At 35.6% G+C, this 21607-nt stretch overlaps 2 protein-coding genes across 2 annotated transcripts; one reads left to right on the top strand and one right to left on the bottom strand.

Annotated features, from left to right (window-relative positions):
• Nucleotides 1-396: 396 nt before the first annotated feature.
• Nucleotides 397-13416, bottom strand: LOC135681487 (rap1 GTPase-GDP dissociation stimulator 1). The gene is made up of 15 exons (XM_065195991.2): nucleotides 13228-13416; nucleotides 11206-11319; nucleotides 10052-10177; nucleotides 9507-9653; nucleotides 8346-8477; nucleotides 7811-7933; nucleotides 6817-6963; nucleotides 5739-5861; nucleotides 5450-5529; nucleotides 4945-5002; nucleotides 4253-4378; nucleotides 3355-3495; nucleotides 2342-2467; nucleotides 1860-1985; nucleotides 397-1118 (listed from the first exon to the last, which is right to left on the bottom strand). Exons 1-15 carry the CDS (start codon nucleotides 13328-13330, stop codon nucleotides 1000-1002), a joined length of 1791 nt encoding a protein of 596 aa, XP_065052063.2. The 5' UTR covers nucleotides 13331-13416; the 3' UTR covers nucleotides 397-999.
• Nucleotides 13417-17150: 3734 nt separating this feature from the next.
• Nucleotides 17151-21014, top strand: LOC135681486 (D-aminoacyl-tRNA deacylase). The gene is made up of 5 exons (XM_065195989.2): nucleotides 17151-17381; nucleotides 17708-17798; nucleotides 18268-18367; nucleotides 19980-20112; nucleotides 20862-21014. The coding sequence occupies exons 1-5, from the start codon at nucleotides 17339-17341 to the stop codon at nucleotides 20942-20944; spliced, it is 450 nt and encodes a 149-aa protein (XP_065052061.2). The 5' UTR covers nucleotides 17151-17338; the 3' UTR covers nucleotides 20945-21014.
• Nucleotides 21015-21607: the final 593 nt, after the last annotated feature.

Raw genomic sequence — 21607 nt, forward strand, 5'->3', positions numbered from 1 at the left:
AGATGATTTTTATGACAAAACTCAATCAATTTGAGCAAAACGCTCTCTCGAATAAGAGAAACACTATGTCTTCTATGTTTTTATAAGAGAAAAAAAAATCCAGCAGCCAAACTTTGCCATCGGCTAAGGTGTCAAGTGAACATCAATTATTTTAAATTTGGACCAGAAATATTGCTTTATAATGTTGTGTTGCTTTAAATGTTGCAAATCCTTTTCTGCAGATCCTCGAAAATTAACAGCTCGTTAATGAACTAATATCATTTTATGTTTCTGCATGCCTCACTAATAAGAGCAACCACTTAACGACAAAGCTTGCTATAACAGGGGAATCAATAACCCGAATTAGGTTTAAGAAGCCAAATAATCAATTTGCAAAAAGTTCTTAAGAGAAACACATTTTTGCTTGAGTCGTCGATCATTCTATCGAGAAATTCAACTGTAAGAAACTCAACAAAGCAACGCCCAACACAGATAATTATCATACAAAACTGCATAAAATTTCAATTTTCAGCTAAAAAATGATAACACGAAACGTTAAATTACTTAAGTCATCGTACTAGAAAAAGGTTTTCTAGGGATATTTAGTTAATAAAGATACAAAAGATCATTTTAAACTGGGATAACTGTTAGAAAAGTGTTCACAGTCTGAACAATCTCTTCAGTAAACAACAAAAATTCAGGCACAGGAGAAAATTCAGGCACGGGAGAAACTTCAAGAACAGGAGAAAATTCGCTGATGATCCTTAGACATTCAAGAGGTGAAGTGTTTCTCTAACGTGGCTTTTCAAATACACAAACGATCGAGGTAAAGAGTTGCCGGTATCGTTGACTATCTTCACAAATACTAAAATTGACTGTGGAAAGCTGATTACGAAATTTCGAATATCACTGTAGCTCTAACTCGATTATCTGAATACAGGAATTTTATGGCTATTGCTAAAATTTCGGAAGTACAAATTTCATGATACAATTTTTTTATACTACAGAAAATCTACAAAACTAACTATTCAAGAGTTTCAAAAGTTCAATGCAACGATTTTGCACCATTTCGTTGGGCCCATTAGCCAATTTTTCAACGTCTTTTTTCACTTCCTCTCTCAAGATATTCTTTCCTTCCTCTGCAAAACAAAGAGATTAAGGTAGATTCTAATGTCTTCCAGGAAAGGAACCCATAATTGACGCCTTATTCACGTAACTACACCAATATCAGAAAATTTGTTACTTCGGGAAAGCTAGGCAAAAATGGGAGTATAAAGAACGCTTCTGCTAGTTGCACTATTCAGGCAAGTAGAAATCTGATCACCATCTTCTTTTTAAGTTAGCTAGGACGCTACCGTAAAATACAGAGAAGAAGAAAAACAGATATTTTTAGATTTTTTGGATAGGCTAGAACGTTAGCCTCTTGGAACTAGTGCCTCTGTCGACCCAGCCTTATTTGGCATAGATGCCTATGGAATTCTAAAAATATAAAGCTTCTTTTGAAGGAGGCACTACCAGATATGAGCCAAATTTGACAAGGTAGTTTCATAAGAAATTCGGATGCACCACATTTCACAGTACTTTTAACTCTATGTACTTCTACCTATAGACGTAGGACGCATTTAAAGAAAGGGAACACACGTAGACAAAAAGGGACACCTTCGTGAGTGGCAAGATAGATACCTTACCTCCGTTTCTGAAAAGTGTGGAGGAATGTGCCCCTGGTTCCTATGTTTATGCTTCTATCATTTTCAGTGCGTCAAAAATCCATGGCGAGATGTTGATCAATATGAAAAAACTTTTTATTTCACGAAGTAGTAAATAAGGTAGACATTGTATTGAAACAAAAGAAGCTTAATCAAAATGCTCAGCTCAAATACCTTGCTGACAAACAGCACTAAACAGAGTCATCAAGTTGTATACCAAATGAGGCTTGCTAACGGACTGCTGGAAGAGCTTGATAGACTGCTCAAGCCCATCGGCTTTTATGAACTTCTCAATTGCATCTAAAAACATAAACAGAATTCATTTGAAATTAGATAGATAACTTGAATTTCAGAAATCAAATCGCATGTAAGAAAAAAGAATGTTGTTTCGATGCGACTAGGCTATTTTGACATGAAAAAATGAGAGTCAAAAACATAATCCATTCTACTAGTTTTTATTGCCTCTATATTTTACTAGAAGGGCCTAAATTGTTAAAGAGTCCACTTTGAAACTTCGGTCACAAGCAAAAACGTTAGGCTACACTTTATGATGAAGCACAGCAGAAGTCAACTAATGATATATGTCCACATGCTTTCGTTGAAAACCGACAAAAAGTAGGGGGGCGTTGATTGCTACTACCAAAGTTAAAAAATACCTTTGCCAGCAGACAAGAGTGTTATGATGGCCACCAAACCTTCATTCTGCATTATGAAATGGTCACTGGACAGAAGACCAATCAATGACTGCATTGCATCGTTAGCAAGCATTGCGTTGAAAGAATCTGAAAGTAATCAATATTATCATTTACATAAGAATGTGAACAGTTCTCTTAAGTAGATAAATATGACTTACAACCTTACTCAAGAAAAACACACAAAATTTAAGCTTAAAGAGATGCTTCATACAGAAAAGAATCGAGTTAAGAATATTTAGAAGCTAAGGTCCTCAAAACAATAAAGGATTGGCACTTGATAAGCAGTAGGCTGTTAGGGTCATGAGCAGACGTTATGTGCCAATGGGGTATATTCAGGTATTGAAGAGGCAGAGGGTCTGGTCACAAAATTTGCTAAGTTGATGCCGAAAGTAATGCCTCAAAACATGTATTTGAAGATTTTTTAATCCACTATAGAAGATCATATAATCAGCTAAAATTCAGAAATAACAGCAAGGGGAATATGTATTTTAATGGATATTACGTTGGGGCTTTGAGAGTTAAAAGTTAAGGCAATATATTTTGAACTTGTTATGATGGGTAAGTCACATATCGATGAAATATCACCAGAATGACAAATCATCAGGCACCGGGGAGCGCCCCTTCACTTTTTAGACCCCCTATTTTTCTCAATGCTCCGCGGTGCCTGCAAATCATTTTAATAAAATGTTAGGTCTTACAACCTTTAAGTAATCAATGTTTAGGCATTCATTTATAAAAAAGGAAATAAACTTTATTGATGTTATGACAAAATATAAAAAAGCGGTGCAAATAAAAAGTATAAAATTTTACGATATATGAAAGCAAAAGGATAAAAAGCATTGATGCAATACACAAACAAGTTGAGGATTGCTAAACACTCTACAAAACGGCATAACTTTGAAACCCATCAAAATATTTTTCGTCACTTTAAGTGTATCGTTTGCAATATTTTTCAACCTATCTCTCACCCTTACCTGAACACTGGCTATTTTTAACCAAAGCAGCAGTCAGTCTTCTTGCTTCGGCGCATAGTCCCGTGATGACATCTTTCTTAGCGCATTCAGCTACTGCTTGTAGCAAAACACTATCTTTGCACAAATGAGCTGTGAGGTCAGCTAGAGTGAAGTAAAATGCTGTTATATATCTAAAGGAACGTAATGTATTAAGTATGTACATAAATGAGAGGACAACCAGTAGTGGTATGGAGAACATCAAAATTTTTTGTCAAAAAGAAAGGTAAACAAGAGAAACATGAAACACTAAATCTATAATACAACGAGCTCCCTGTATTTCACGATTCTAAGTATTTTAAGTCTAAGGGAAACACAATACCGATAGTTAAAATTAAACGTCATAAAAACAGAAGCTTCGCTATTCAAATTAAAAGCATAGAGTTCGGTTTGGCAAAAAATAGCATTACCATTCTTGTCTTGATTTTCTTAATCGAATTTATTGTTTTTATTAGACAAGTTAAGAGAAACGAATCCACGTTTTGCCTGCCGAACTCAATGAAGAATGAGCTTCTATTCTTCTTATACAAACTTTATGCATGGCTTGTAGAGTAAGATGTTGTTGTCTACACTATTGGGTGAGAGGGGTTCGGGAAAGGGGGAAAAATGATTTTAAAAAAGGTGCATTTAAATCATCAATAGACAAAATTTTTTGAAAAAGATGTCAAATCCCACTTTAAAATTCGGGATGAAACGCATGCAAAAAGGTTTTTAATTTCATTCTGTGGATTAATTTCCTTAAATTGCTTCATCAGAGTTGCTCCAACAAAATCTTTCCATGCTAGTAAAAACAAATATCTTTGCACCACATTAGTATCAGTACCACATTAACAGTATCTTTGCACCACATTAACGTAAGTACCTTGCCCTTGAACTAGCAAACGCAGAATCGCCAAGGCTTTGAACTGCAGAACAGAAGATGACGTTTTCACAACACTGGCGGCAATGTTCGGGAGGTCCAGGCTGATTAACACTGATTTGTTTGCGACTAAATAAACAAGTTTACACAGAGTCAGTTGAGGTGAATTGAAGTTCATACAGATTAGTTGTCTGATAATGGCATTAAATGTGAAACTCGGAATAACAACTTAGAAATTTCCTGTTCTATACACCAAAAGAGTGTACAGCTCTGCCTATACGGCATTGCACACTTAATGACAGACCGGTTAAACAGTAATTCTCAGCAAGATAAAATATCTTGTTCTCAGTAATGAGAATAATGAGATATAGAAAATGAGATACAGTAATGAGATATAGAAAATACCGAAATCATATTGAATTTCATACAGCCTCTATTTTCAATCGACTTTTTTGCGAAAACCAATAGCTTAAAAGTGCACATACATGAGCTAATAAACAAAAAAGATTGTCTAATGGCTGGGTCAAATCACCCCTAATTTTTCAGGTAACTTATGCTTGCAAATTGCTGATACACACTGCTTACTTTGAAATAAAATAATGCTCGAAGGTTTAAATGCTGACTAAAACGCAAATGAAGATTTCCTGTATGTGATTCGAAAATCTTGCAGATGTAATGAACGAGAACGTTTGAACCTGGGATTGCGATGTTCTTTAGGGCACTCAAAGCAGCTTGCATTTGTTCAGCTGTGTCCTAATAACAAAACAATTTATGCATAACTTGAAGTATGGAAGCTATTTTTCTAAGGCATATTTCACGATTTCTGAGTCAGCGAAAGATCTGTGTATATTGATTATAGGTATTGCTGTGTCAAGTTAATACAATCGTGTAGAAAGTTGCAATGAAAAAGCATGCTACGAAAACCAAGGGCATAAGGAACTTAAGGATAGGGATAGTTTTGCTTAGTCATCGCCATGGTTTTTGTTTGTATTCGTATGTTAAATCATCAATTTGATGGACCGGTTTTTTCTTTTCTTTATCTTTGTTTATTGTGGTGGAAATTTCTCAATATTATGTCCAGCAGTCTAAAAATATAATATTGCAGCCTTGGGAATGAGATTTTAAAATATGATGAATATAGGGTGAGAAATTATATAACACAACACGTAAAAACAAATTCGAAACATGGAAGTGAAATACCTCTTTATCCACTAGTGTCTTCAAGAGACTGATTAATGCCTCGTGGACACCTTCTTTAACAAGGTCTGTGCAAACCATATCTATGGAATAGCCAATTAAAAATGAGATTGCACTGTTGTAGCGCCTTTACTGCAAAGACCCTGTAACATGTTACGCGATCTGCCAAGATTTATAAAAAGGAGACTAATAAGCATTTGTGCGCTTAATAAGTATTGGATTCTTTCAAACACGAATTTATAAACTTGATATATACAAAAATAAAAAGTTAGAAGTATTTCTTAAACATTACCATTTCTTGCATAATTTCCAAGAGCAAGGGCACCAGAGGCCTGGACATATTTGTTCTCGCACTTTAACAATTCCAAAAACGAATTGAGAAGGTTCTTCTCAGAACAATCAGCTTGAAATGATTCTAGAAATTGATTTAAAAAAAGATTCAGAAAAATGAAAATAAAATGTGAGCAAGAAATATCGTCATTAAATAATGTTAAAGTTAAAATGCATTCTTCTTTCTATACCCATAACTTTCCATGCCTACATGTATACTTTACAAGCTCTTTATATGGACTGTCCTAAAGAGTTCCCGGATTTCAAAAGACAAACTGTAGACCACCCGAACTCATGTAATGGTTTGAGTGGGGTAAAACAATAATGGTTGTTGTGAGCATGGTAGATGCTAAACGTTGAAGGGGGCTTAGAATGGATCTTGCCCGAATATTAATGCTTCATTGAGATAAAACTGCTCTAATGGAGCCTTTTAATGCTATGAAATTTGCCTGATTAGGGGGGGGGGGCTGTAGCCATCACAGCCCCCTTGTCCAATACGCCTAAGATGGTCGTCCAGATGTGATGTGGCGCCCAGCCAAGTATCATTTTCGCATTACTGACCAATCATTGCGGTATATGAAGTACAATGCAAATCGAGCGTTCTTCTTTCTTTGAAATACACAAAATGCACAAAGTTTTGCCAGCAGTGCATTTAGCTAGTTCAAAGAATGGTCACTACAAATCCAAATACCCTTCCTCGTTTACGATATGTGAAACAAATGTTCTGGAACGACTCTTCAGTGCGAATAAGCTAGAAAAGTGGAAACTCTCATACCAGTAAACATTCTCATATCAGTAAAAACTCCAATATCACTACGAAGCCCACATACATTGCTGATTGGGGCATTACATCCCCTTGTAATTGGGTGTGCAATGAATGTATAGGGTTTGCATAACCTATTTTGAGATATAGCTGTCGATCGCTGAATTCCATTGAACTATTAAACTTTCCACTTCAAAGGTCATAAAAAATAGTAACGGCGATAAGAAAAAAAGGCAACCTGAAACTGTACACATAGTATGGGCAAAAAGCTACTCACCATTTGAAGTGAATAAAACAACTGTGTCGAAAATCTTTTTGAGAACATCATCAGCAACGTCTTGTTTATTGAAAGAATCTCTGGATTTCCCAGAAGTCATCAGTGTCATTAAGCATTTTTCAGAGCACATTACTCTACTCAGCTCATCTAAAGGGGTGGAAAAACATGCAAGCAATACCACGGAGCGAGACTGAGCAAGCAATACCAGGGAGAAACAAATACAGATAGTCTTTTCACTAGTGTAGGAGCATCTTCAGCATAAAAAACCTTTTTAAAGCGATCAAATCATATGTTATTTAAACGGAATATGATAATATCAACTTCATATAAAGTCATATGCTGCATGAAAACCGAAGCCGAATCCTTCTTGTACACCCCAAAAGGTTGGAATATCAGTATCTGCTGTTTAAGCCTTTCATGATGAGGAGGGGGATGGGGCTCTGTCCCCTTGCTAAGAATAAGAGAGGTTTTAGGGGGCTCAGCCCATTTTAACAAACCAGTGTATATTTTGTTGGGCTAATATCTTACTTGGCAATGTGAATTAACCCTTTATTGTGCTATTGATTTTAGATGAATGAGCAGATCCTATTAGATGAATAGCTTGATTGAATTCATATACACAACATAGAATCTTTAGCATGAATGCAAGTATATAGAGCTGAGCACGGGTGTAGTCTTGGGTGTGACTTCTAGGGGTTCCTTACAGCAGAGCCCCCCTTCCTACCTTTTAGGACGGCACCTGGGGAGTCCTAATCTTCACTCAGACAATGGACATTTGAAACTTACAAATCTGAGATGCACAATATAAGGCATCCATGCCCGAAATGCTCACTTTGAAAACCAAACATTGCTATTTTACAGTTCTCTAAATTCATATTTTTACACTACCAAGCTCCATATTTTCATGTCAACATTCTCTATTCGACATCTCATAACATATATACTAAAAGGCTGAAGAAAAGGAAAATTTAATGTGAGATAGTCTGTCACAAACCATCTTCAATGAGTTCACATAATGAATCCAGAATCACAATAGCAATTTTGTCACTGCATGTTGGGAGCATTGAAAGTGATTCCTCTACAATCTGCAGCTCAATAAATTGCTCCTTTGCTTCATCTGCAACAAAAAGATTTCGTAAACAAATAATCCCAGTCACTTCAAATTAGACGCCATATGCATGAAAAACCTTTTTTAGCAAACAGTTCTAGCACCGATTCAAAGGCAATACTTTTAAATTCAATGTTTTATTATATTATCAATGAAGCAAGAGATAAGATTTTTTTGCATTGATTATTCATCCACTAAAATCTCTAATTATCCACCTTTACTTCTTATTAAATCACTTAAAACAGAACAAGCTAACCTTCTTTACAAATTGAAATTGTGTTATGAGGATTGGGTTTATAAGGATGTAAGTCATGGTTACAAAAAGACAGATTTAACAAAAGAACAAAACTTCTCTCTGTTAGCATATTGAGTATACAAGAGCTTGATATGTTTGTAAAACTAGCCTGATAATTAAGCATACCATATGCCGCTAGGCCTGAAAGAGCTTCCATGACGAGCTGTGCCATATCATTATCTTTTCTGGTGAATGACTTGAAGCAGTTGAAGAATATAGGAACAGCTCCATGACTTATCAATTCCAGCTGCAATGATTCTGTTGCAAAAATATAATACCTCCAGTATCAATATAATATTGTGTTGCTGTGTATGAAGAATACCGGTACCTATAGGATTCTGTATTGCTTTGCGAATTAATAACCATTGAAAGAGGGAGACTGTGGTTTTTAAGTCTATACTGTTTGTGAAAAAGTCTATAAACACCCTTTTTATGCAGTCTAAAGTAATCAATTTCTAGCGTAAACCTTATAGCTATTTAGGGAGAGCAATAAGCTCAGAAAAAGTTGCAGCGTCTGCTATCTTTAGTTTTTTCAGCAATAAATACAGGTAAGGCCATAACATCCCTAGCTTATATATTTAGATGACAGAAAGGATTCATTCAGTGTGTCAATGCCCCTTCTGGCCATACATTTTTCATTGTTGGCCTGATGGTAATCTTTTGTCCATATCATACCAAAGCAAGAAGCTATAGATGACTATAACAGGAATTTAGATTGGTGAAATCATGGATACATTTATGGATTGGATGGATGGATGGATGGATGGATGGATGGATGGATGGATGGATGGATGGATGGATGGATGGATGGATGGATGGATGGATGGATGGATGGATGGATGGATGGATGGATGGATGGATGGATGGATGGATGGATGGATGGGTGGATGGATGGATGGATGGATGGGTGGATGGGTGGATGGATGGATGGATGGATGGGTGGATGGGTGGATGGATGGATGGATGGATGGATGGATGGATGGATGGATGGGTGGATGGATGGATGGATGGATGGGTGGATGGGTGGATGGGTGGATGGATGGATGGATGGATGGGTGGATGGATGGATGGATGGATGGGTGGATGGGTGGATGGGTGGATGGATGGATGGATGGATGGATGGATGGAATCTTTATACATTGAAATCTTCCAATACCATTATAATACTGTCTTTTACAAAGTAAAAGAGCTTTCTTAAGTTGTAGAGAAATATTTCCATGACATGCAAAGATGGGCACTGATGGACAAGACTTTTACACTAGTCCCAGGGTAATAACTTTAACATACCATTTTCATCTGAAATGTTATTGACACATCCATAAGCCATTTTTGGTAAATTTCCAAGCTCTTTATCAGAAAGATCTGCCATCAACTTAAATTTTTCCAAAATTTTTCCAATGCATCCAGAATTCAAAACATCTTTTCTTCCCTCATCTAAAATTGAAATTGAAAGGTGGCTGTAAGGTACAAGTTCAATCTCGTATCTTACTGTAGCTGTAGGACCAGACAATATTTATTGCTTGTTGCCCACTAACTGTATAAGGGTATTTGTATTGTAGTGTAGCACAGGTATATGTAGTGTAGCTACTTATTTATTGCTATTGGAAGTAAGTTGGTGCATTTGAGTTCTTAGATTTATTCAGATATATTTGTTTGATAATGATGAAACATTTGCCACTGGCTGGACAAGAGGTAAGTGTTCAAATCATGGGTCAAATTGAGCTCAAACCAACATCTTTGAGCACTTTATGAATTTGTCTTAATGATAATAAACAAAATTGAATGCGAATTCATATCACAAAGTAAATTGCTGTTTTCTAGCTGCTACCAACCATTGTGGATGCAAATATTCCCAACTGCCCTGAAGCACTGCAACATAACTTCATTATCACTGCCTTCAATCTCGTGCAACAAGATACCAATAATACCACTTTTTGTCAAGATACTCCTGTTTTGCTCTAAAAATGAAATCCATAATTAGGATCTGGGGTCACCAAAATTTAAGTCTAAAAAATCACTTTAGATACTAAGTTTGAGAAAGGGTGAAAACTTAAAGCATTTACAGTCTTAGGCAAAAAGGTGAAATTTGACTTAACTGAAATAAAATTTGGAGATTGTATTAAATAAAAGAATAAATCATAGCATACTGAAGTTATATTGTCTGACACTCTTCAGTGTATAAACATCATATAATGACTAAAAAAGTTATATCCAGGTCTGGATCAAAAGTAATGTGGTATGAAAAAAAATTTGATTGGTTCTTTCGTTTTTATCAATCAGTGACCGCTTACCACTCATTTAATTCAAGAGTCCAAGAGAAAAAATGAAATCTTTCTGTCTACACAAGTTTGCTTTCATGTAAGCAGATTCCAAACTATAATTAAAGGGCATAAACAAGCAAAAGGGATGAGTGTTAGCCAATGAATGTTTGTAATTAACATGATAATTAACCATGTAGAGGGATACTATGATTTATTTGTTCAATGGTCATTTTCTTGTTTGAGGTGTCACATTTTATTGTGTGATAGAATATTACCTATATTGCTACCTCATGTGGATTTGGTCCAGAGAGCATAGACTGTGATGGTATGTGAGCCCAGTGGCGCAACAGCTGCTACAGAGTGGGAGGGTAATGGGCGTGACCAGTGTGACCACGCCCCTTTTGGCTCGTTCCAGTGATTCATCCCTTTCCTTGGGAAATTTGATCTACCCCTACCCAGCACTTTTTAATCCATTCTTAAAAGAAATATATAGATATTTTCAGGAAAGTGGGGAGGTAATTACCCCCCCCCCCCATACCACCCCTTGGGGCCACCACTGTGTGAGCCTTCATTGATTAAAAGAACTATGAATCAGCTGACTTCAATGATGATTGGAAAAAATTATTTAGAACATTACTCTCTTTGATTTTGTTAAGATGGCTGTGGCAGCAAGCATATATATTCAATAGTTAAAATTCACAGATAATTGATGAGATGCCTAGTACCTGTCTTTGCAAGCTCTGCAATCCATTCAATTACTGATGCTTTAAGCTTGATATCACTGTTTTTTAAAACAATCTTGAATTTCTCAACATCTTGCTCATCTTCCAGAATAACACCTAGAATGATTTTGGAAATCAGTTAACTTTGTGGTTTAAAGAGCAATATCACTAACAATTAAAAATTAGGAAATCAAGTTTAAGTTACAATAAAGTTATGTTGGCACCATTTCTGTCTCTTTTAATTTTGAATTTTCCAAACCATAAAAACTCAGAACAATAAAAATGTTCTGTTGAATCCTAAATCTAGTCTACAAAGAGGTATTCACAGCTACTCTACCTTTTGACAACCACATCACAAGCAAAAAAATTTTTCTCCAAATCAAAAAAAATTAATTTGATGTCAAAATTCAATTTTTTTTAATGCAAACCTGAATTGATTCCATGTATATATTTGACATACTCAGTAGAACTAGGGTAAGGGGTGTATTGAGTGTGTGACTAACAAGGACATCCACTTCCTAGCTAGCTTTTAAAATGCAAGCAAGGGCCAAGGTATTGGGGGGAGGGGGCAAGGAAGCCTTGACTTAAGTTGCATAAGTAAAGTATTCTTATTTTGTAAATTATGGCTGCTGTTACACTTACTTCTCAGTGTAATAGTGCTAGTTTGGATTTTGTTTGTTTTGCATCCTGTAACCTTAGTAATTTTATCACCGTTCGCACATTCGATTGTTTATAATTCCTTTTGTTTTCTAATTGCACCTTTAGATTCATTAACTATTTCTTTTGGGATTTTTAGTATCATTGTTCAGTTTATGTAATTAATCTTGGGACTAATATATTTTGTATTCATTATTATTATGTAAATTTACGTAGCTATGTAGCATTACAATAAGTTCTTGTTTAGTTATATTTTGGGCATGTTACATATAGAGTTAGTTTTTGAGTTCGTTGGAGTTGAAGTTGGAAATGGAATTCGGTTAAGAGCGATTAGGTTAAGTTTGATATTTTGTATATTTAGGTTCTCCATGCTTTATAAATTTGGCAAGATGCTTGTGAAAGATCTTGTCGACATGAAGTATGGATTTATAGTATACGTATCTGGATTTATGGAACCGCGCGTGATGATTTATTGATTGTGCATTATTATAGTATAGTTTGAACGGACAGTGCTTGTTAAAGACTGTGCCTGTTATTAAGAGAACAAATCGACGTTACGGGACGACCGTAGAGAAACATTATATTTATAGAACCTTTTATCGCGGAAAGATCGTTTGATCTGAAGAAAGACGTTTCAACATTATTTATTTGTCTCTTTGTCTCAATTCTCATTGAAGGACTAGTTTATATCGACGGTAACGATAGGGGGGATGAATTCGTTTTGACAAAAATAACCCTATTACATTTGGTGTCAAAAATAACCCTATTACATCAGGACTGACCCCCCCCCACCCTCGCCCCCCCCCCTTAAACAAAAAATTGTACCTCAGTTTTTGTCAACAAGATCCTTGCTTCAAAATTGCAAGCTGTCGAAAAATCCCTTTTGAAAACCAAACAAAATAACAATGGCTGTCAAGTCCAGGAAATTAGAAGGGCGTAGTCCATCGATTATTCCGAAGAAGTAACCCCCTGAACGCTCAACATTTCGTGCTGTGAATTACCAGCTTTCAATTAAAGCATAAGTTGTGTTAGTGATGTATGCTCTTTTAAAAGCTCATTTTCTTCAAGCGTATACAACCACAAAGTATTATGTGGTACAGGTGCAGCTAAAAATTTGCTTTTGTATTTAGAAAGCCGCGGCCTTGCCCTGCCAAAACAACTTCAAAATAAACGCTGATTTCAACTACACATTAAAGGAATCCAATTATCACTGGAAGCTTTTCTTTATGAAATATTGCCCGATATATACGCTAAGTAATAAAATGTCGAAAATTATTCCCACAACAAGCAACATCTTAAAATATACATCATTCTGCATACAACCGTGCGGTATGGCACTCCTAAACAATATAACAAAAATTGACCTACCAGCGAAAGACCCAGCAGTGATATTTGCTAGTTTATCAACTGTTGATTTTTGTTCTCTGTTTTCAGCTACAATATTCTTTGCAGCCTCCCTGACGGCCTCCATGTTTTTATTTGAAAGCAGAATGACAAGTGACTTTTAACTTTGAAGCCATTTTGTCAAACTTCCTGGTGACCTCACAAATTTGTTGTTGCGGTTGTAGTTTGAGGTATCCGTTGACACAATAGACATATGGTTGACACCTTGCGCAAGCTGCAACTTTACTTTTTGAATTTTTGATTGCCCTTAGAGCACAGGTGTTGACATGAAGTTATTGGATTATGTGCCTCAATCATATTATAGCAAATCTTATCTGCAAATCAAATAGAAATATTTTCTTTTTGCGATACACTCTTTTTTATAACAACAATTTAATAAGAACACGAGCCTCAAAATTGGTCAAAAGTTCAAATCAAATTAAGAACAAGCTGAGGCTGAGCTTCTTTCTGCAAAATGCAATTTGAACAACGTTTTTTCTCAAAATCGAGGACTTTTAGCGATGAGTGGGTGCTTTTTGGTGAATTTTCAAATTTGTCAGCAAATTAAGGCTGTCTCACTCATTTTGTTGGCAAATGAGGCTTGAACACCATCCTAGAGCGAAAAATCTAGCACTCGCACTGCTTACACCCTATTAGATTACAAATTAAGAACAACCCAGCCTCAGATTTTCGCAAAAATTGAGAACAGTTAGCCTGAATTTAAATTTACTGGTTCTTATAAAAAAGAATGTATAACAACGTAAAGCATGTCCAGACTCAGCTGAAATACTGGAAGAAAAAGCAAAATGTTTTTAAAATTTACTTTCATGTAAACCCAATAACAAGGCCCACGTCGCAAAGTTTAATGTGGACGGGGGCAAAGGCTAAGGAAAGGGGAGACTTGACAATTATTCAGCCATACTGCTAAAACTTTCATATACATTAAACATTTTTGATGCTTTTGGAAAAAATTTATAGAGAAAACTCGATGTTGAAGTAAGAACAACATTTAGAGCACTCGAGCTTCAAATTATCCAAAAATTAAGAACATTTAAAAAAAATATCAGTGACAGAAATCAAGGTATGAAGATCAGTGACAGAAATCATGGTCTATGAAATATACCTTATAACATCAAATTCACGCTGTACTTTAATTAATGCAAATTGAGAAATTCAAGTTCATTAAAACCCAATTGATTTCAACTCGAATGAATTTCTGCCGCCTCCCTTGAATAGTTTCTCCATTATTTTCATTTAATAAGGTAGACTTCACAACAATCTATTTTCAAACTTTTTTGTTTTGACCTTATAATCTATAAGAACATCATGAAATACATCAAAATGTACAAAAATTGTTAATCTTGTTACATATGGATTGTCTCAAAAAGATTATCATGACAAATCTCGTACAGCTTTGCCAAAAATCTTACTGCTTTTCTTAAAAATCCTGATTAGATAGAGTAGTCATTTCTCGTGTTGAATGCTTTTAAGCATTTTGGCATAAGGAAATATTCCTCTCAAAGCTGTTCATTCGCACATTCTAACATCAAGCTGACTTTTCAAAAAGCATCTAGCGACGATTGGAGAATGCTATACCAAGAATGCCTCTAAGTTTAATAGTTGCAATCAGGGACGCCGGAACGACCAAGGGGCAAAGGGGGTGGCAAGCTTGAGTAAAATGGCAATGAAAAACGAAAAACAATTCCAAGCTACCAACATTTCTTTCGTAACTGTCACTTTGTTTCGATCTTTGGTAGTAGGTATCTTGAAAATTGGCTAACTTTTCACATAAGAAACTTCTTTATAAGTTTCAAGACAAGTCGTCACGAATAAGCCAGTACAGTCAGAATTTTATAAGAATCTTTTGATAATTACAAACAAGTGGCACTTTCTTGAAAAGGGTATTTTGGCTCCCTTGCACCTCATATCAGAAGGTTACAAGGGCGGTTGACCCCCTGCGCCCCCTTCTTCGATGTCCCTGGCTGCAATGTTGCATCCCAATAATGAGCAAGCTCTTAAACTTTAAGCAAGATACTACTCGAGAGGCCATACTCCAGAAAGCCCTCCAAATCAGCTCTTTAACTTACAAACCGTTATTTGGAGGTTCAAATTCATTGTAAAACTCACCCTTTAGCTAAACGACTCTATTATTGTGCTTAACTGTTACTGTCCTTCTGTATTCAAATCAAACAATGCAATAATGTCAATGACATCGTGTCCCAGTAATTTGTGATTAATTTTACTTTAAATGGTTATTTTTAGCATGAGCCATTGTAAAGAACATATTTGAAAATGGCTTTGAAAAAAGCAAACAATTTTCAACATACAAAAAGTTTTTTCGTCTGGCAAACGTCAGAAGTAGAGTCCGAAAGAATAAGTCGGATAATATATACCCAGTTGTGGATCGAAATAGGCCGATAAGAAAAATTGCAAGCACATGACTAGTATAGTTGTCCACTCAGTGCCGCATGCTTTTAAACAAATTACCACTGGAGCACAAGAGAGAAAACGAACTCGTTCTGTCTACACAATAGATGTTTTCTCGTTTTTATGTAGGTCGATCCCAAAACTACTATATGGAAAGACAACTAAACTGCTATGAAGAACTAAAGAAGCACATTTATCTGTCTTTGTCAATTGCATATTGGATACATCTAATCTTGGGGGGGGGGGGGGGTAATTCAACAGGGTTTGATGTTACGGATACCTTTTTTCTGAAAAGTGCGGAATTGTCGGTATCAGTTTTTGAAATATGTACGGAATTATGGGTTACTATTTTGGATAAAATAATGTTGTCAAATTATTAGGGGAGCGGGGGGGGGGCGGAATTCAGCATTGATTGAATGAATGTCCAAATTGATTTTGGGGCCAAGGACATACAAAATTTGTTGATGAATTTGTTGTGTCTTGAAAAGTGTTTTTACCTTACGGAATAATAAGTCATTTTTTCAGACAGTTGCAGAATCATAGATCTAAATTTTGAACCAAAATGACACACCTCCGTTCAAAACTAGGCTTGGTTACCTCCTCCCCTCGAGCATCTAAAAGAGTGTTGCCTAGATAAAGAATTTAAGAGGGTTGTTCTTGACAAATTTTGCCTGAAGCCTTCGTCTCTAGACCCCTTTGCCGTTTTTTCTTTGTCAATAAACAGCAAATTCTCTCAAATTCTTTAGACTGTCAAAGTCCCGAAAGGGTTCTAAAACGTTGTTCTCGGATTTCTAATGATAAAAATTTTTGCGCACCAAATAGACAAATTTCAAGAGATGATTATCCTGTACCAACCAGTTTCTGAAATATCCCGTGGGTAAATCTTTATTTTGTTCGCACTAATTTCTTTCCATACTGAGTCGTTATGCAAAGATCGTTGCCAAAGAAATTTGCACGAAAAAGAGTCTTCGCGCGAAAATCTTCTCCAATAAAAATTTGCAGACTTCTCCCTCGAGAACATATTTTGCTAGATGAAAAAACATTTTTAGGCCTCTCATAGATGGAAAATTAAAACGCACCCTTTTCTCGGCACTGTAGCTAGCTCTATTCTTCCTACGGAAAAAAGCCCCTTGCCTAGAAAACAGTACCCTTCACCGGTTTCCAAAACATACAGTCGGCATTATACATTTACAAACTTGTATTTAATCTCAGTAGAAGTATATGTACTGACCCTTCTTCCGTTAATCGTCCTTCTATGTATATCAGGCAAATAATACGTTAAGGGGCTACATATCTCGCTTAAAATGTTGTCTCAATGACTTATATAGTTACCCTTACCCTTTGATGATGAGAAAACTGTACCTTATTGAAAATATATGTTTTTGCTGGGGCGAGGCCAAGATAAGCCGAGTAATTAATCCAAGTAGCTCGGGATTAATACTTAAATTTGAAGCCACATTTTTTTGGTAGTTCTCTCAAAGGCCCTCCACAAACCCCGGGGGAGGCTTTGTTCGTTTTCAAAGCAAGAACATCAAACACTTCCTTGTTTGCATCGGAGAACGAGGCCAACTTCTAATCCAATTCACCTACCATGTGTAAAAAACGTAAACAATTCGGGAATGTTTAGTAGTTTAATGGTTTAAAGTGATAATATACTAGTGAGAAGAAGATGCGTGCAGTTATCCAACGTGTAGCAAAGGCAAGTGTTTCAGGTATGCCCTCTGCATAAACACTTTATTTTGGTGGCTACCAACCTATTTTATTCACATCCGAGGTTACATTTGAGTTACTTACTTGATGCACACTAAACTAGTTAACAGCTAAAAGTTAAAATTCGTGTGTCTGGCAGCAAAGTTTCCAGTCTGACATTTGTAATCAAAATTTTATTATTCAGTATTTTAGGGGTAATTTGACCATGTCTAAGAAAAGATGACACATCAGGCCTGAGCTGCCAATTGGTCTGTTGTGAATCTTGACAGGCTTGCCTTCCTTGGCTTTCACTCTATGGCATTTTGATAATAATTGTTGTCCTCCATAGTTGATGGGGAATTGGTCAGTTCAATTGGAAAGGGTCTTTGTGTTTTAATTGGTATATCTGGTGATGATTCATCAAAAGACGCTGATTACATGTAAGTTTTTACAAACCTTTTTGTCCAAATTTTTGTTTGCTGCTTTGCTTTATAAGGAAGAACCAATTGCATTTTAGGAAAAGAGTGGGCGATTACATTTTCTGGTGCTTTTGGCCTTGCCAAAAGATTTTTTATATGCTTAGTTAATAATTTGATAAATCTACAGTCAGCTTAACCTGTCATTTACTGACTAAAAATCACAAGATCTGAAATTCAATGTCCAAGTAAAACAATGTGCAAGAACATGTAAATTATATATTTCTTATTGGTTTTTGTTTGGTTCCTTTATATACTGATATTCTATTCACTGCATTGCATACTTTCTTAATAATAGCATTATTGATTTCTGAGACTTTGTTTAACATAAGTTTAAAATTTTTTACTATATACTATATATGCTTAATTTGTTTGCTATATACCATATGCAAGTAGCAATGCCCATCATTTTGTCTTATTCTTTCTTTTTCAGTGTGAGAAAAATCCTGAACTTAAGATTATTTGATGAAGGAGACAAAAGGTGGCGCAAATCAGTAAAGGATGAAGATCTTGAAGTCCTTTGTGTTAGCCAGGTAGAAAATCTTGCATTTTTCTTTCAAAAACTGGTTTTTGATTATGGAATTATTATAAATTCTTTTTTAAGCCCCCTCTCAATTAAGCCCCCTCTCTTATTAGCCCCCCTTTTATTAGAAGGAAACGTTTAATAAGCTCCCCGTTTAATCAAGCCCCTCCCCCCAAAAAATAGAAATTCACTTTAAAAATAGAAATTCAAATGCCAAAATAATAAATCTTGACAAAAAACAGAAATTTTCATTTTATTAATTGATCATTCAATGTTTCTCATCAAATCAAAATTCAAGGCATGTTTTTCCCAGTCTCTACGGATCTGAAGACAAAGATTTAATGTGCCACGTGAGAGACTTTTACTAAAATAATGGGATTTTGACGGATGCACGATTTCAGAAGACAACATGGCCCAAGAAGATATTTTAAAATTAATGATTCATGACATAGCAATGACAATATTATTGCTGAAGAAGCCTGATTTGATGTTTTTTATTTCACAAATAACAAAAATTAGCCTATTGAAAATGGTTTTTTATTACAAAATATTTATTCATTCTCCTCTCTAAATTTAGCCCCCCTCTCTTTTAAGCCCCCCTTTAAAGTGCTGGAAAACAATAGGCTGCCCAGGCCGGGGGAAAAGTGATTTGTTAATGTTTAGTTAATGTAATGTTAATGTTATGAATAATTTTTTGTCTTACATTACACTTACATTACAGATCTCTGATTATTGCTAATTACAATGTAGTTTTGGTATTTGTTACTAATTGCTTTCGTTTTATAGTTTTGGTTTGGTTTTTATGTCTAGATGAACTTTGAATTGGCTGATGAAGAAAAGTGGGAATCTCAATCCTGCCAGGGGTCAGGAAATAAACATTGTTTCCCACAATAATTTACACCCTCCCAAATCCTATTTTTATGCTAAATATATGTGAGAAAACATCATACTGCAAGGAGATTTCGGGGTTGCGATTGGTGAAGGTTACAGCAGAGAAAAAATAAGAGTGAAAGGTTGCTCTGTTTTTCACAATCATATCCCCTCTTTGCAACTCTGATTCTCCTGCAAGTATATCTTGCCTATAGATATGAACCATAGAAATTGACTATGGGAAAGTCAAACAAAAATCTTTAGAACTCTCCTTCTAGAGCTATTCATCTCAGGCAGGGAACATTCCCTCTAGTTCTCTCCCAGAAACTGGAAGCAAGAGAGAATTGCGTATTTAAATGGGGTCCAACAAAATTACGTTTTTTTGATAGGAGCGGGGATAGAAAACTTGCCAATAAGACTATTTTTGTAGCTTGCGGTTTTGACATCCAGTAAAGGGATCAAGATGGATGCTCAATTTTTTTCTTAAAATTTATATCTTAGTATATCGTTAAGCCACTGAGAAACTAGGATGTGGGGTAATTGCAACACTTTTTCTTTTCATTGCAAAAAATTCATTGTTACGTGACCACATTCACATCCAAAGCATAAGTGCAACACAATACCTAATTTGATGTCCTGGCCACATCATCTTGAGTCAGCTTTTGGCTTTACTTGGTTTTTTTAAAAAGGTATGATGTTGGGATGAAAATTGCAGTGTCTTTTCATTTGTTAAAATACCTTTTTTATTTTAGTTCACCTTATATAGCGTCTTAAAAGGAAACAAACCCGACTTTCATAAAGCTATGGAGGCCGAAAGATCAAAACTGCTGTATGAAGAGATACTGGGAAAGTTAAGAAAAGACTACGCTGAAGATAAGATCAAAAGTTATTTTTGAATGCATTCTAATCACGTACACTAAACTTTAGATCGATTGAAATGCAAAATTGCAACGCAAATGAAGCCCAAATGCATTTCAAAATATCCAAGTAAAAAGTTTGAAATTTGACTAAAAATTTTCTCTCCTTAGCTAAAAAAATGTTACTCCTAGACGTCCCTTTTAAATGAACATTGATTGAATATCCAGGAGTGTTGTAAAATAAGAAGCATCAAATGATAGGGGGGGGTGTTAGACGGGTTAACGGGATATAGACACCCATTGGGTTAACGTTAAGTTATTTAAGACTCATCTAAAAGGAATAAGGCTTCAGTCTTTTCTTTGGTAGAGCTGCTGTTAACTGTCCCGATTGTTTTGTTTGTTCAAACTTTTTATGATGACAGAGCAGCGGCCTCACCGGGGTCCTTTAGCTTAAGCTTTCCAAGATGTTAGTTAAACCTCTTTGACAGCCAGTTCCCTTCCAACTCTACAGTTCTTACAAATATAAGTCTAGAAGAAACTTAAGCATGTTGAGGGATCGACTTAAGAGGAATAATCACATCCCTGCAACGTACCAAGTTGTTTCACTTTCGACTCCGACTCTACTAAACCAACACTCTAAAGGCCCTAATGTATTCTGTCATACGCAAATGCCTTTGAAATATCAATGGAATTTAATTTTTCTAAATAGATGTGAAAACATATTTATTGTTTTATTATGAAAAGGCAGTAGCTTTGACAACATTTTGTTTTTTTTAGATGGACGATTTGCAGCCTACATGCAAGTAAGCATTCAAAATGATGGACCAGTGACTATAAACATCGAATCTCCAACGTCATGATTCGTTTAAATGTCAATTTCGAGATGTTTTTGAATGTTTTATAGTGCGTTTTAAACGCAAATCAGTAAAAGAATTTTTAATTGTGTATTTATTTTGTGTTTCTACCTAGTATGATATTGTCAAGAAAATAGATCTGAAAAAGTAAGATTGAAATTAAATGATAATGATTTGCTGTAGATAGAAGAAGCATTGGAAGAATAAATTTTAAGTATAGGTAGTCACCGCCATTCCGCCGCACTGCACTCCATCGAAAACTGCGAAAACCACTTACAAAGTTAAAAAGTTGTATGCTATAAAATTTACAATAAAAAAAGCTGAATATGGCTAAATCAAAGATGTATATATTTACCACAATACACCTCAATATATAAAAAAGGATTATTTTTCCTTGAGTTTGGACCTGAAGGCATTATTTGAGGGAGCCATTTTTGTGTCCAAATCGAGACTGTTCCAGAGACTGGCCCCACGATACGCGAAGGATTTCTGGCCATTGCCAGTTCTCAACATGGGTATTGCAAGGTCTGTTTTAGAGTTTCTTAAATCACTTGGATGTACCCCGGATAATCTCACCAATAGGTCACTGAGATATTTAGGTGCAAGAGAGTTAAGAGATTTGTAAACCATAGAACCTGTTTCTTTATTTATCGCCTTTTGTACAGATGG

Source organism: Rhopilema esculentum, chromosome 12 (genome assembly GCF_057945365.1).
Source record: "Rhopilema esculentum isolate cy_ngs chromosome 12, ASM5794536v1, whole genome shotgun sequence".
NCBI lineage: Eukaryota > Metazoa > Cnidaria > Scyphozoa > Rhizostomeae > Rhizostomatidae > Rhopilema > Rhopilema esculentum.